This window comes from Meriones unguiculatus, chromosome 6 (assembly GCF_030254825.1).
Source record: "Meriones unguiculatus strain TT.TT164.6M chromosome 6, Bangor_MerUng_6.1, whole genome shotgun sequence".
NCBI lineage: Eukaryota > Metazoa > Chordata > Mammalia > Rodentia > Muridae > Meriones > Meriones unguiculatus.
The window spans coordinates 111,005,542-111,021,465 of record NC_083354.1 but is presented as its reverse complement, the minus strand read 5'-3'; the positions used below and the strand labels follow the sequence as shown (position 1 = coordinate 111,021,465).

The following is a 15,924-nucleotide window of genomic DNA, read 5'->3' as shown; positions in this document are numbered from 1 at the left end:
GTTTATTTAAAAGGTTCTTAATATCATACTTCTATGCCTCCAGTACTTAGAAGGCTAAGACACAAGAACCCACTAGTTGAGGGCCATCCTTGTCTATACAGCAAGACTTTACCTCCAAAGCATAAAAGGTAAAATAAGGAGCCGCCAAGGGAGTCACCCGTGATGCCCCTAACTTCAGGGGGCTGTGATGAATGAGTTCAGGGGGAAATACATACTCAGGCATGGGTACTCAGGCATGACTTCCAGGCATTTGGTATAACCTCAAACTTAATGAACCCAGCAGCCATTACATGTGAGTGATTAAATACAAAATGAGGTCACGTGCAGATGAGCAGTTGATCACATGTGACAGAGCCACCCCTGTGTATTCTCTAGAAACAGTACTTCCATGTTTGCTGATGATGGTGTTCATGGTGATGTCACAAAGCATAATGGCTATGAAGAACGGGAGTTCGTTGGTCTTATGTAGCCTCGAAATATTCTTCTATAAGGCACTTATAAATTATGTATTGGTTTATTACTCTACTAACTAACTTTCGCATGGAGAAACCTAGCAAATGCAACCTTGTCCAGGAATCAAAGGGTTAATCTATCAGATTAATGGGCAGATATCTGCCTGGTTAGAGTGTGTTCAGGGTAACATTGATTTTGTGCTAAGCCTTAAAAAGCACCTAGACCAGAAGACAGCACCAAACCCCCAGGAATAGGCTTTGAAGATAACAGCCTACGCTTTTGAGAAAAGGTTAAGATTGAAGAACTGGAAGATGAGGATCTGACCAAGACTAAGAGAGACCCCCAAAGACTAGGTACATGTCGAAGGATTGGCCCTTGAACATAAAGGGCACCTTTGGGGAGGCAGGCCTGTGGTTTAGATAGTGAAAATAGTTCATATCTCTGAGTTTTGATGGCTGTCCAATGGGCATGCAGGAAGGTGCCCTTGCACTGAGGAAAAACACAGGAGAGTGTGAAGAGTGTGGGTGAGTGTATGTCTGCAACTTCCAGGAGACTCAAAATGGCGCTAAGTAGCCAAGACTCCGTGCGTCTTCCTGCAGCCTTCACATGGACCTAACAGCATTTCAGAGGCATAGCTTTAACAAGTGAGTTAGCTAAGAAGTTGCTAAGTCTATGGATTTGCAATCCAATATCTAATCTTAAATGCTACAAACTATATTTTAGATTTGTTCCTTGGTGCCATGTATAATGTGTTCTTATACAATCAAAGATGCCGTGAAGACCGAGAGAGAGAGAGAGAGAGAGAGAGAGAGAGAGAGAGAGAGAGAGAGAGGTGTTTGGGAATGACGAATGACAATGATGATCAGGCTTCTGATCATTTGATACGAGAAAAAAATTTCAACTTCAGGGCTGACAAGACAACTAACAGGTAAAGAAAGATGTGTACCACCAAGCCAGATTCGGTGTTAAGGTGAAGCCAACGCTAAAACCAAGAGATGGCCTTCTTCCTTACATAGAAGTAATTGTAGGAAGAAACATGCAAGGAGAGGCAGCAAAACTCGAGAGAACGTAGCATAAAATGGTCAGTATCTAGAAAACACTTGTGGCCAGACCTGAAGAAGACACCTTGAATCCCAGCACCCAGAAGACAGATACAGGTAGATTTCTGTGAATTCTGAGGTCACCCAAGGCTATGAAGTGAGACACTGGTTTTGTTTTGTTTTTTTAAAAAAAGAAAAAAGAAAAGAAAGAAAACACTTGTAAAAGACATATTAACCGTGTTGGCAGGTCCGCTGCTCCCTCCAGACAGATGCCAACGGCAGTTCGGGTGACCCTCCCATCACGCACATTTAGACAAAAAGGTCAACTGCATTCTACTCACCAAAGGGGTAAGCTGCAATGAATCTGATGGGTTTTTCTCAATGACCTTGCAAATCTTTAGTCAAAGTTTTAGAAAACCTGAGATGTAGTGTGAGGATGTTCTTGTGGAAATTGACAAGGGACATTACTTATGAGAGACAGATCAGGTCCCATTGCAGGTGAAACTATAGCCCGTGAGACTGCAGCTGGTTCTGACCAGCCCCAATGCTGGGACTGATCAGTGGGCCTGATCAGTCTTGATTCAGGTGAGACTACAGTTGTTTCGGACCCACCCCGCTATGGGTGGAGCTACAGCTGGTTCTTCTCTGAAATCTCGTAAACAGCAGATATTGGCATGCTCTCCGTGACCCAACCACTTGGCAAGCATGCTCCAAGACATATGAATGTTTTAAGTAAGACAGGGCTGAAGCATGTTAGACGAACATGCTTTGAAAGCAGCAAGCCTCAGATGGCAGTCATTTGCAGCAAAGACAAAGGTACAGCCATCTTTTCAAGAAGAGAGGCACTTACGAAGAACTTACTCTCAGTGGGAAACACATCCCTTTGTCGAGAGAAGTGTGAGCACCTGTCACCCTAAAGACCCCTCACCGTAGCTGCTCCCGCTAAAGCCACAGTGGCTTTTATCGTGAGCCCACAGGAGGCACTAAAACATCCTTAGGGTGTATTTATTCACTAGTGTTCTTTATTATACAACAGCAGTGTATAGTAAAAATGACGTCTGTGTATGAGAAAATGAAATGAATGGGCCAGTGCACCATTTCCTTATGGGAAATGGGTAGTTCAGAGGGTGCTGAGTTATGTGTTGAAGGGCTACACGGGACACACTGAGGGCTGCTCCATACGTCAAGTCCATTGAAGAATAATTACAATGCTCTTAAGGGAATGCCGTATTCACGAATCCGGTGTTTTGTTTATACGGCACATAGGTGGGAGAGGTCTTCCATAAGCTTCGGTTGTGAGTAACTGAGTAATCGCCTCTGTGAAGCACCAGCCCCAGGATACTGACAATCTGGCTGGTAATACTAGACAATCCGTAATTTAATCCGACATCTTCCTCTAGATCCGAATTCATGAGTATGAATGCTGATTACTTGGTGCTACGCTCAGTATATTTTAACCGTCCATTTACATTCTGATTTTTTTTTCCTTTTTAGTTACAAGAATTCCTGCCCTATGATCTGCTTGTGTGTTCCTTTCCTCCCATTGACATCCAGCTTCCTCTGTCACATTTTTCTTTCTTTTTTTTTTAATTTTATTTTATGTACATTGGTGTTTTGCCTGCAAACATGAGGTGGTCTAATCCTCTGGGATAGGAGTGACAGACATTAGTGAGCTGCCATGTGGCTGCTGGGAATTGAAACAGGGTACTCTGGAAGAGCAGCCAGTGCTCTTAACCCCTGAGCCATCTCTCCAGCCCCCATATTTTTCTAAAAGTAAATATAACCCATCAATTTTATTCTTTCAATATTTTTTTTCTAATTTTACTTTCCCGAAGAAACCCCGATTATGGCTCTGATCTAGCTTTTGGCCGCACTCCTATTTCTGCCTCCTGGGCAAACCCGCTACCTTCCACACCTAAGGGCCCTGCAAGGTGTGCTAGCCTCTTCAGTGGCCTTGGCCTCTCTGCAACCACTCACTATCTACACATTAAAAATCGCTTTAGAGTAGCTTTGTTGAACATCTCTTCCTGAAATCTCCTGGCTCTCTCTTTGACAAGTACTGGACGTGTGACACTTTCCCCTTATTTCACTTATTACTGTACTTTTAAATCCGTTACTCTGTTATGCTTGTAGCCAGGAGCCTAGCATAACTTCTCTGAGTGGCTTCACCCAGCAGAGGATGGAAACAGGTGCAGAGACCCACAGCCAAACATTAGACAGAGCTCAGGGAGTCCTATGGAAGAGTTGGGGGGAGGATTGAGGGAACCAGAGGGGTCAAGGACTCCACAAGAAGACCTACAGAGTCAACTAACCTGAGCCTGTAGGGGCTCACAGAGACTGAACCATCAATAAAAGAGCATGCATGGACTAATTCTAGGGACCCTGCACATGTGCAGCTTGGTCTTCATGTGGGTCCCCCTACAACTGGGGCAGGTACCCTTTCTGACACTGATGCCTGCCTTTAGATCCTCTTTTTCTAACTGGGCTGTCTTGTCTGTCCTCAGTGGGAGTGGATGTGCCTAGTCCTGCAGGGACTTAATGTGCCAGGGCAAGTTGATACCGATGGAGGAGAAGAAGGGAGAATGGGGGTAAGATATGTGTGAGGGGAAGACTGGAAGGAGAGGAGGGGTGCTGCAATCAGGATGTAAAGTGACTACAGAACTAAAACAATGGAAAAATATTGAAAAGGTCTTTATAAAAAGTCCATGGAGGAGTCAAAAAAAAAAAAAAAAACCTGGTGGAAACACCAACCAGCATCAGATTTATCTTGCATTATGAGTGTTATCCCCACTTCCAATACATTATCCTTGAAACCAATAACTCTAGGGGCTCCCCAAAATTAAAACCCTACAAAAAAATCCTAACTCCTGAGCCTCCCCTCCAAGGCACTGTGCACAGCATCCTCTGCTCTGCATTGCAGTGACCTTGCAGTCTAGCTGCAGAATCCCCGAGCCATTAAGCTAGAAACACAGATGGAAATGGAAATGCCAGGCCCAAAGGGCATCTGTAAGAATCAACAGACCATGGCATGCCCTTGCTTCTTAGATGCAGCAACAATGAGCCCTGTCATCTGTCTTTCTCGGTGGAAACTTGTCATGTGAGTAAATCCACAGTCACTTTGTCCTGGGCATTAAATTTCATCCCTAGGGCCTCTTTGCCAGGCCTGTTTTCATCTGCCTTTTAGCTCATAATTTATATGCCCAAATAAAGGAAGGGAATTAAACATGGCCGCAAGACTGAGCCTCCTGGTCAGCAAGGTAAAAGGTTATCCTCCATCATCATCATCATCATCATCATCATCATCATCATCATCATCACTCTAATTTCTTTGTGGAAAACAAAGCCTTTCTCATTATTGTATATTAAGAAGCAATGATCTTTTCTGTGGTCTTGTAACCCACTGGTCCCTCAACCCACCGCACCAGTGAGACCTAGGTAGCTGTTTAAGATGCTAAGGTCCAGCTCCCCTGAATCAGGAATCCTGGAGCTTCCTGGTGATGCTAACATGGGATGAATTTGAGTGTCACTGTGTGAAGAAGGCTTCTGAAAAGTATTTACCCTTGTGTAAGTACTGGGTCTCCAACAACAGCCTTCAATTAAAGGTGCTAAACAAAAAAAAAAAAAAAAAAAAAAAAAAAACTACAGGGCAGCCCAGTGACTCTCACACACAAGATGGCCAAGGCAGTGCAACCCAAGCTGCATTGCTGCAGCATTTTGGGAGCTACCTGTTGAGCTAAAACCTTGGCTTGACATTTTAGTGCTGTACTTTCTTTGCAGCACTTAGCAAAGGCCTCGCACACTAAGGCTGGGTAGTTTCGGAAAATCCCAATTCAATTCTGTCCTTCTGCCTCTCTCTGCTAATCCCTGTGCCTGTTATCTGAGCTTGAAACCCTGGTACAACTTCTCCCCTATCTGTGATGGTCAAGTATCACTGTCAACATGACTGGATTTAGACTTAACCTAGAAGACAAACACCCCAAGCTTACCTGTGACGCTGTTTCCAGGGAAGTTTATTTAACTGAGATGAGAAGACCCATCCTGAATAAGGGAGGGATCATCCTATGAGCTAGGGAGAGAAAGACAGAGACAGAGGGGAAAGGACAGGGGAGGGGAGGGGAGGGGAGGGGAGGGGAGGGGAGGAGAGGAGCAGGTAAAGGCAAGTATAGTCTGAATACAGGCATTCGTCTCTCTGCTTCCTGCTTCCTGTGTAATATGACCAGCCACCTCATGATCTGCTGCCATGCCTTCTCCACCATAACAGAGACCAGCCCTCCAAACTATGAGTCAAAAGTAATCCCCTTTCAACCCCCTTTTCTTCAGGTTTCTTCTTGTCAGATATTTGGTCACAGCAATGAAAAAAAGCAACTAATCCACATCATTTCCACGTCAGCTGTCACAGCCCACAGGAATGACCTTTCTTCCTTTCTCTCATTCAACAACTCATTGTGCAGGAAAGTATTTTAAAGACAGGTGTGTGTGTGTGTGTGTGTGTGTGTGTGTGTGTGTGTGTGTGTGTGAAGATGGAACCCAGGGTCTTGAACATGCTAATAAGCAAGCATTGTACTACTGAGCTACATTTTCAGCCCTGGAAACATAAATTTTCATCCTACAACCCATAGTAGGAAGAGCCCTCAGTTATGAGTGGCTTTATGAAGCAGAGTTAAAAACTAACATAGAAGAAGAGAAGTAAGAGAAGATCTGGGTTCATTTAGTCTGCATGATAATGATGTACTCTGTGCTGGAGTGAAGGTTCCCTGATATTTTTATTGTCTCCATGGCTTCCGGGAATTATACAATGCTGTGTAAATTATATAAGAAACGACAGAGATCCATTTTGATGACTCTGAATGTTTTCAGACCTTAAAATAAATGCTAAGTTGAACAATTGTTCATTAAATATTTACTGAGTTCCACTTTGGGATTAACTCAGCAGTGTAATATGACGAGGGGGGAGAATCTTTGCCTTGGTGGGGCTGGCTTTCTCACAGGAGAGAAGACAAAGTAATGATACAGGGAGGTTCCAGTCAGCCCTGAATCACCCTGGGCTCTGCATCTGTGATCTCAACCAACCACAGAGCAAAAACAAAGGGAAAAAAATGCATCTGCGCCAAGCATGTTGGGACTTCCCTTGTCATTGTTCATAAACAATGTAGCCTGTGTGGTCCTTATGTTGTGATGAGCGCTATCAGAAATCTAGAGATAACCCAACGTCTATAGCAGGGTGTCAAAATGTATGTGTAAACACTACACCTTGAGTCTTCCTGGAGCCTGTGTCTCACGGACACCTGTGCATCTGCTGCTGCAAAGGGGTCAGCATATGTCCGGAGCAGAACTGAGCCCTATGTAGTTGAAGCACGCTTTATAGGTGAGACTGAAATAAGGAAATGGCATGGAAAATACAGCCAGGGGTTAGATCCAGGATGTCCTGTGGGGCAGGTGGCTTTGAGTGTGGTGACAGAAGATGGAAGCTGTTAGCTGAGGAGTTATGTTTACCTGGAGCCTCTGGCAGCTGAGCGAAAAGCGCCTGAACAGGCAGGGGCCAATGCCACAACCAGGCTTTTTTCCTTGCCTTCTGGGCAAACCTCACCTAGGTTCTGTGCACAGCTTTCTCCTTGGGCCCTTCGTCCATTGCACTCCTTTACCTAGATCTGCCTCTCACAATGTTTTTGGCAGCTGTCTCGGAGAGAGGAATTCCAAGAAAGGCTGGAGAAAGGAATTCCAAGAAAGGCTGGGGTTCCTGAAGGCAGGTGCTTCACAATACGACCCCCAGCACACACACACACACACACACACACACACACACACACACCCATCCCAAGCCTTACCACGCCAATTTGTTCAATGTGTCAAGCGTAAGAAAACTATTCATCATTTCCAAACACATCTAACCTCTGTGCTTCATTCTCTACCTGGGGTGTTTGGCTCTCCCATCTCTACAGGGATCAGGTGGCCTGCTGTGTGTCCTCTTTCCTGATTCCTCCATTAAATGCCCTGTCTCCTGCCCTCAGGCAGTCCTATCCCCCTTTCTGGTTCTCTTGTGGTGCTGGGGGATGGAATCCAGAGCCTTGTGCATGTCACACTGTACTCTCTTTGTGCTCCTCCAGTTGTCCCCCGTTCTTCCCCCCAGAGAAACACAGCTCACTCACTTCATTACAGCCACAACCAAGTCTGAAACCATCTATGGGATCTGCTTATCCTCATCCCAACCCCGCCACACCCACACCAAAACTGCACTGAGTGTGCACTGAAAAACTCCAATTTTACAGATTCTGGAGGTCCAAACCCAGATCCTCATGCTTGCTCAGCAGGCATTTTACTGCCTCAGCTTTCTCTCAGGCCCTAACATTATCCTTTAATGGCAATAATAGTGATAATAATAATAAATCTATAACCTTTAGTAATTCTTTTAAAATCAACTTATCACCTCAAACTAACATTGCCTTTTGGTTAGGCTTAGAAACATATTGCACAGCAACACAGACAGAATTTTAGCTAGAACAAATTCCATTTATACTAAATTAATAATGCCAAACAATTAAAAGTAGGCACAAAGGAAAACTGACAGACACCATTTTCCCCCTATACAGGAAGATGTTCAGTTAAATGGAAAAAGTTTTAAAATTCTAGGCCTCAAACCGCAGGAAAATTGATCCGATTAAGTATTTTAAGTGTTTATTTTTGTTAAGATTTCACTGGAGTCAATGTTAATCTCTTTGTTGAAAGGCGGCAGAGACACACTGAGATTTTGGCTATCCTCTTTGTGGTGTTTTACAACAGCCTCATTCTACATAATTTATAAGAATCTAGGAACTTGAGTCAGATTTTCCAATGTCGGAATCAAAATGGGGAAGCAGAAAATAGAAAGGAGAAGGGGTTTTCTTCAGGCATCCTCAGCAAGAGAGCTTCTAAAAGGCACCAAGCTAGCAAGTGTGCTGGCCCTCCTCATCCCAGGTACTTGGGAGGCTTAAGCAAGAGGTCACCTAAACCCAGGGGGTTCAAAGCCAGCTTGGGTGACCCAGCAAGACCCTGTGTACAAACAAAAACAAACCAAAAAAGGCACCATTCTAGAAAGCCTACATCGTTTTCTTCTTAAGGAAGTACAGATCGATAGCTAAGCTATCTATCTCCTCTTTAAAGGAGCTGGTATTGATGAGCACAAGAAGTAAAGAGGAAAGGAAACGCTGCTTCAGAAAACAAGAGTATGTGGGAGTCAAACTCAGATTTTAACTCAGAATGAAATCTAGACCATTTTGCAAGACCTTCCCTAGGAGCCTCAGCTCTGTAACGTGAATCATGCCAAGCCTGAGTTCATACCCAAAGGTTTTATTTGTCCTTCTGCAGGCTGGATTAAATAGTACAATGTCACTTCTGACAGCTGCTTTGCAGCAAGTACTCTAAGGGAAACCAGTGTGTACAAGATAAGTGAAGTGATTCAAATACCTTAATTAAACATCATTCCAATAACATAGTGTGGTTTAAGTCATTTTTAAGCAAGATCTTTCCAGTCAGTCCCATTAAAATAGTGTTACTGTTTAATAAGAAAAAGTGAACCATGGCGGGAGTGGTGGCATGTGCCCATAATCTGAACATTCAGAGGCAAGAGGACCAGAGGTCCAAGGGCAGTTTCAGCCATATAATGGGTTTAAGGCCAGCCTAGGCTACATGAGACTCTGTCTTGAACTCCCAATCTACAAGCAGCTAGAGAATCCATTCTGCACAAGTAGAGAAGTGAATTACCAGTGTATCCCATCTAGGAGGTTTACCCAAAAGTGAGGTCGCTCATCACAATCCAGAAAGGGAGAATTTACCAGAAATATGAGCAAGAAAATCAGACCGGAAACTGATTTCATAAACCAATAATACACAACATGTTCAGAACACACATACACACACACATACACCTGTAAGGAAAGCCAGAAACTCACAATACGGTACAAGAAACTAACTAATAAGTCTTAAATACCAGAACAAATTCTTCTCATGTTGATATGATAGTAAAACCCCCCAGGAAGAGCTCTGGAAGTTTTTGAGAAGCATTGGGAAGAGAACATGGCAGAGATCCGTGAAAAGAAAGGGCAGCTGAAGCATCTAGAAAGAGACTCTGGGACTGGAGAAATGGCTTAGCAGGAAATAGTACTTTCTGCTCTTGCAAAGGAGCAGGGTCTGTTTCCCAGTACCCACCTAGCCGCTCACAACTTGTTATTTCTGTTCCAACAAACTTGTTATTTCTGTTAATTCTGGCCCTGCACCTGGCCTCTGCCGGCAGCAGACGCACAAGTAGTGTACAGAGAAGCATGCAGGCAAACACTCAGACACATAAAATATAATTAATAAATCTTTAGAAATAATATCAGCATTTGTATGGGGTTCCTGTCCACTTGATACATTTCACATTAAAGTCTTAATTTACAAACTATAAATACTTTCTAACCATACCTTATCTCTTCTTTTGAGTCAACCTTATATTCCCCCAAATTAAGATTCTAAGTATATTTGTATGTTTTAAATTTCTTAGCACTGAGCTCATCTCAATTAAGTTGTAAAAACCAGTTGTGGGGGCTGGAGAGACGGCTCGGTGGTTAAGAGTGTGTGCTGATCTTGTAGAGGACCCAAGTTGAATTTCCACATCTAGTATCTTATAGCCACTTGTAACTTGATCTCCCAGAGACCCAGTGTCCTCTGGACAGGTACCCATACCCACACACACACTCAAACACACACACACACACACACACACACACACATGCATAATTAAAAGTGAGTAAATCTTTAAGAAAAATTAGTGTGTGGTCATCACAATGGTCCCTAACACAGCTGTGAAAATGATGGGCTGGCCTACACCAGAAGTGCTACCTGAGCATCCAGAGAATTCCTTTAGGTTACTGGAGTATCAGAAGTCAGTTTAGCAGTTACAGAAGAACACATTGTCACAAAGTCATGAGAAGGAAGAAGATCAGATCTACAACTTCAATGGAAAGAAACAGTATTTTCCAAATGCTGATAATGATGTTCCAGTCTACCATCCTGCTTAGGCTGTAGGGACAACTCTTATGGAGTATTAGTAATTCTACCCCACCCCTCTGTCTCACTGTGCACAGTCAAAATGTCACAGTCATTTCACCATGAGCATTTGACAAACACCATGCTCTATAATCTCTATAAAGATGAACTAAGAGAATTTAGGAAATAAGACTGAAGAAAATGAATGGATTTACTGTAGGTTCCTTAAACAAAGGGGACTTGTTGTCATTCAGTGGATCAAAGATTGGCTACTTAGAAACAATCTATGTTGTTCAGGTTTTACATTGTTCAATTTAACTTTAGTGAACTCTTTGTTGTTGTTACTGCCATCATTTCCCTCTTTGCAACAGTGTTGCACTGGCTAGCTCTGTCTGGCTTGGAATTCCCTATATACACCAGGCTGGCCTCAAATCCTCAGAAATCTTCCTCTCTCTGCCTCTGCCTCACAGAAATCTCCCTGCCCCTGATGCCCTGCCCAATTGATAGAGCCAACAAAGAATGACGATCCTTTCTAGTGAATTTTCATACTTACATAAGGATCACTCGTACTACCATACTGCTTCCCTAAAACAGCAAATCTTTACACAATGTAGTCACGGGGTTAGAAATCACACATCAATAATTGCTGCAAGTGCTATATCTGGATACAGGTGTCTTTATGACCTAAAGCAACGATTCTCAAACTTCCTTCAAGGTGGACCATTTCTTATATTATTTAATCTATTATCTACTAGTAATTTTGCAAAACACTTGAATTGGGTTGTTAGAATTTTTTCTTTGCTCTGGATTTTTTTTTTAACTTTTCACTATTAGTGTGTGTAAGTGTGTATGACGTGGGCTCAGCAGTGCCAGGCCTGTGTCAGAATGCATGTGTTGAGATCAGAGGGCATTCCTTGAGAGTGTCTCTCTCCTCCCACCATGGGGTTCAGAAATGCAGCTCTGGTCCTGAGGCTAGCCCTCCTTTTAAAGACTTGCAAAATAAAAGCCTAACTTTTTATTACCATTATCAAATTCAACAGATAAAACTATTCCCTAAAGTTCTGTTTTTAAAATTAACTTACAAATTAATTTGTTTATAGCTTTTTTATGCACACACATATCTACATATATATGTATATATATATATACATATATATAAATGCATATACATATATGCCAGTATGTTTTGCTCTTATTTGTCCCTCTCTTTGACTGCTGCTCTGTGTCACAGCCAGACCTGCGAGTGCTGTTCCCTCCTCCCCTCAAACAGGCCATTCTCTTAAATTTCTAAAGTGACGCTCGCACGATTACCTCGCAAATCTAATACATATCTGGCCAGCCATCACCAATCACCTCCGAGGGACACTGGTGTGGGGCCACACAGTTCATATTTAGGGGTCCTGCTGAGCATCACACTCAAAGCCCCAGCCCTAGCCCCTACCGCTGAGCCACACTTGACAGAGCGCTGGCCTAAAGCACCATGCACGTATTTACTTAAGAGATGTACTTTACCTCTGACATTCTTTCCAAAGCCCATTGAAGATACTTTTTTGTCCACTTGTTCGCTTGTCTTTGATTTCTCCTTGATGATGTCATCGTCACTAGTGACGCCAGCAGAAAATTTTTTCTTTTTCTTGTGTCGAGGCGGAAGCTTTTTTGGAAAAGTAAACATGGGGAATATCACAAGAAACATTGCAATGGCACAAAGGAGGAATCCACTCCACCTAAAAAATTGGGAAATGTGAGTAGCATTTATGGCTTCATTTTTGGGAGTAAGAACAAATCAGAGAAACAAGTTTGTCAGGATAAAACTGCAGAGAAACAGTGTCACCTTCATCAATTAAAAGGCAGAAGAAAATCAAACAAACTGAGAAAAATAAAGATATTTGCCTCTCTCTGGTATGAATGGAAAAAATTCCTAATTATGCTAGGACTGTAGTGACTATTGTAATCAACATCTTGATTAGAATGTCATTCAAGAAGTCTGGGTAGCTATGGATGTGCCAGTATGGGATGTGCCAGTATGGTCAGTTCGCTACAGTGTGCACTTCATGATAGTTTTGTTTTGCTTTGTTTTGTCTGAGCCTGAGTCTCAGGTAGTACAAACTAACCTAAACTAACCTCAATAGATTATCACTTCAGGGTGACCTTGACTTATCTGCCTTCCTCTACATCCCAAGTGCTAGGGGTGACAGGCATGAGCCACCACACCGGGCTACAGTAAGTTTACTAGGGGAAAAAAATAAAAGACAATACCTTGAAAAGCACCACGCTGTTTTGTTTTGTTTTTGTGGTGTTTTTGTTTTTGCGTTGTTTTTTTTTTTTTTTAAGTTTTTCAAGACAGGGCTTCTTTGTGTAGCCTTGGCTGTCTTGGACTCACCTTATAGATCAGGCTGGCCCATTACTCAGTGATCAGCCGGCCTCTGCCACTTTAGAAGTGCCAGAAATAAAGGCATGCGCCACCACCACCCAGCACACCCTTTTTATTTCTTAAAAGAAAACAAATAACTCACATGAATTGTGTTTTGTTTGTCTGTCTTTTTGATGCTAGCAACTGAAGCTAGACCCCCTAACTTCATGTCTAGTATAGTTTTGATTTCAGATGGGGTTCCAATACTTTTGCAAGTACTTAAGAATGTATTGCTTGCCCCCACTTATCTACTCCTCACAGTATTTAACAAACATGATGGACAGCAAGACATTTAGAATTGACCTTTGTCATGAAGAACTTAAAGCTACTGTAAGCCAAAGCCATAAGAAAAAAAAAACCTCTCAGGAGTACAAGAAAGTATACAGCTGAGCTTGAATCTCATTTTGTAGTTTGTATGCCAGAAAGCTTCCTAGGGGGTGTATTATTGGCAATTTAGTGTTTGTGGAAGGTTAGGGATTGAAAAAAAAATTGTTCAATACATAAATTGAAAGAAATTGGTTTAAAATGGAAGGTAGGTATCAGTGTTGGGGAACATAGCTAAATGAGCATAGCTCCTTCAGAACTTGGCTGTTCACAGGTTTTCATCAGTCACTACCCCTAGCACATCCCTCTTTACCCTCTGTCATTAGAGTTCTCCATGCCCCCTCAGGAGCTAACCCTCACACACACCCTACTTGAGAGGGCAGGCAGTGAGCTCAGGACATCCCTGAGCTGCGCCTTAGATACATCTGGTTTTGGATCCTGTCCTCACCGCTTACTGACTATAACACCTTGGGGGAATTATTTTCCTTTTCCCAGTTGAAGTTCTCATCTGAAAAGAAGGTGAAAAAATGCTTCTGAGAGTCCTCAGATTTAAATAAGATGGTGCTTATAGTAGACCTAATGAAATACCCACTCCAAACCAGCAGTTAATGTGCAGATCAAATAGATATGATCTTGAAATGGATTTCCAAACTTCCTCTAGCCTGTGACAATGCAAAATTTCAGAAAATCATTCAAGGTACTCTCTCTCTCTTTTTAAATTTCCAGATGTTTATTTAATACCAGTGTGTTTTGATATGGGGTAGTGCACATGTCACATGACATGTGTGGAGGTCAGAGGACAACTCTGTGGAATCAGTTCTCTTCTTCAACCTTTATATAGGTTCTGGGGAGTGAATTCAAGTAACCAGGCTTGCACAGCAAGCAACTTTACCCACTGAGCTATTCTGCTAATCCATGAGAGACACTCAAATGTATTCCCAGAAGGGAAGAACTATAGCAAGGAAATAAAAAAGGGACAGCTTGCAAAGCAAGGCAAACCAGCTCATATTCTTCAGCTTCAAGAGTGGCCATATGAAATGAGATAAGGCCATCCCCTGAGCACACTGCTCAACAGGATTCCGAGAGAAGCCATGACAGGAGAATGTCCAGCGTTCGCTGGAAAAAATTCAACCCAATAATAGTTAACATTGAGAGGCCCACATATCTAAGCCCCTTTTGTGAGCCATTATTCAGGCCAGCCACAAGGTAGGCAGTAGACTGACAAATGGCTCCATTCCTGTCATTTCCTTCACCCAGCACACCACACTGAGGCTTTATTCAAGTAATTCAACTCACCTAATAGTAATTTCCTGACTTATAATGTGTGTGATGTTAAAGGCTACACTTGATTGTTAAAATGGCTTAAATGAATATGTGTATAAAGTTCTTAGTATAATGCTGGACACAGAGTAATAAATACCAGCATGTTTAATAAATACCAGCATGATTTCTCCCTTCAGTCCCTCACTTCTCTTTAATAAAAATTCATCTTTGCTGTTGAGTACTGCATTCAATGGGAAACCTATTACCGGCAAGACTACTGAATAGGAAAAAATTCAAATTCATTTTTAAACAGACTTGGATAGTTCTAAACTGACAATCATTTCTAGAACTAAGATTTAGACATCAAGCAGATAGATAAAATTATCTGAATATTGGTAAAATTCAAAGCACTGAAGGTGCCTTCATCGGGCAGTGCAGGTCCATAATTCCAACTACTCAGGAGGCTGAGGCAGGCAGACTGCAATTTCAAGGCCAGCCTTGGCTACAAGTGAGTTCAAGGCCAGCCTGAGCGACTTGGTGAGACTGAGTCTAGAAATAAAAAGCTAAAAGAGAAAGCTGGGAACGTATCATGGGGATAGAGCGCTTGCCAGGTTTGTGTAGGACCCTGCATTCAACCCCCTTTTGAAATGAAAACAAAACAACAACAACAAAAAATAAAAATAAAACAGACCTGAAGGCCAGGACGTACTAGACATCCAAAACAAGACAAACTCAAGAGCTCTCCATAATCAACTCGTTCCTCACAATAACCCTCTACAACCAGGCACCCCAAGTCCACAAGTCTAGGAACACACTAGAGAAATGAGACATTAGTCTATGCTCCACATAGAACCATTTTGCCACTGGTTGGCTAAGCCCCTACCCACTAGAAAACTGGTAAACAACAGCATAGGGAACAATCGGGCTAAAGCCATCCTTTCATCCCGTTACCCTGCCATTGCTCCTTCTGTCCTTTTCTCCCTGTGTTCCCTTCCTACCACCCTCATCTCCAGTTGTCTAAGTAGGACACTGGGCATACATGGACATTCGTCAGTATGTTTTAGAAATCTGTTTTCTAATAATGAAAAACTATTCCTATTCTGAGTCATTCCAGAACCGCAGTGAAAACAGCTGAGATCAAATTTTTCACTATCAGTCAAGCCGTCAAAGCCCATGTTATTCCCCCGCCACTGACATGCATGCTACTCTTCCTAGTATGACTCAAACACTCCCCAGGCCAAGTCCACGTGGCTTAGTCCATCAAGGTTTGATGAAGATTACAATAAAAACCAAACTGTCGAACGGCCTCGTAAATATCTGTTAACTGCTTAGAAATTTGTGTTAAGCGTATTTCTCACCAATCATGGGAGTTACAGGGTTCTCATCCTATAATAAAATAGGGTAAAGCTTCTAAGCACCCCTTCAGAAAGTAAT

The 15,924-nt window shown here is 42.6% G+C and overlaps 1 protein-coding gene across 2 annotated transcripts in view; it reads right to left on the bottom strand.

Annotated features, from left to right (window-relative positions):
- The window catches only part of Slco5a1 (solute carrier organic anion transporter family member 5A1), a 102,655-nt gene that overhangs the window by 49,321 nt on the left and 37,410 nt on the right, over positions 1 to 15,924 (bottom strand). For both annotated transcript variants that reach the window (XM_021643864.2, XM_060385846.1), the window contains exon 4: positions 12,006 to 12,217. In XM_021643864.2, the coding sequence (XP_021499539.1) occupies positions 12,006 to 12,217 (212 nt within the window). The remainder of the gene's footprint in view (positions 1 to 12,005; positions 12,218 to 15,924) is intronic.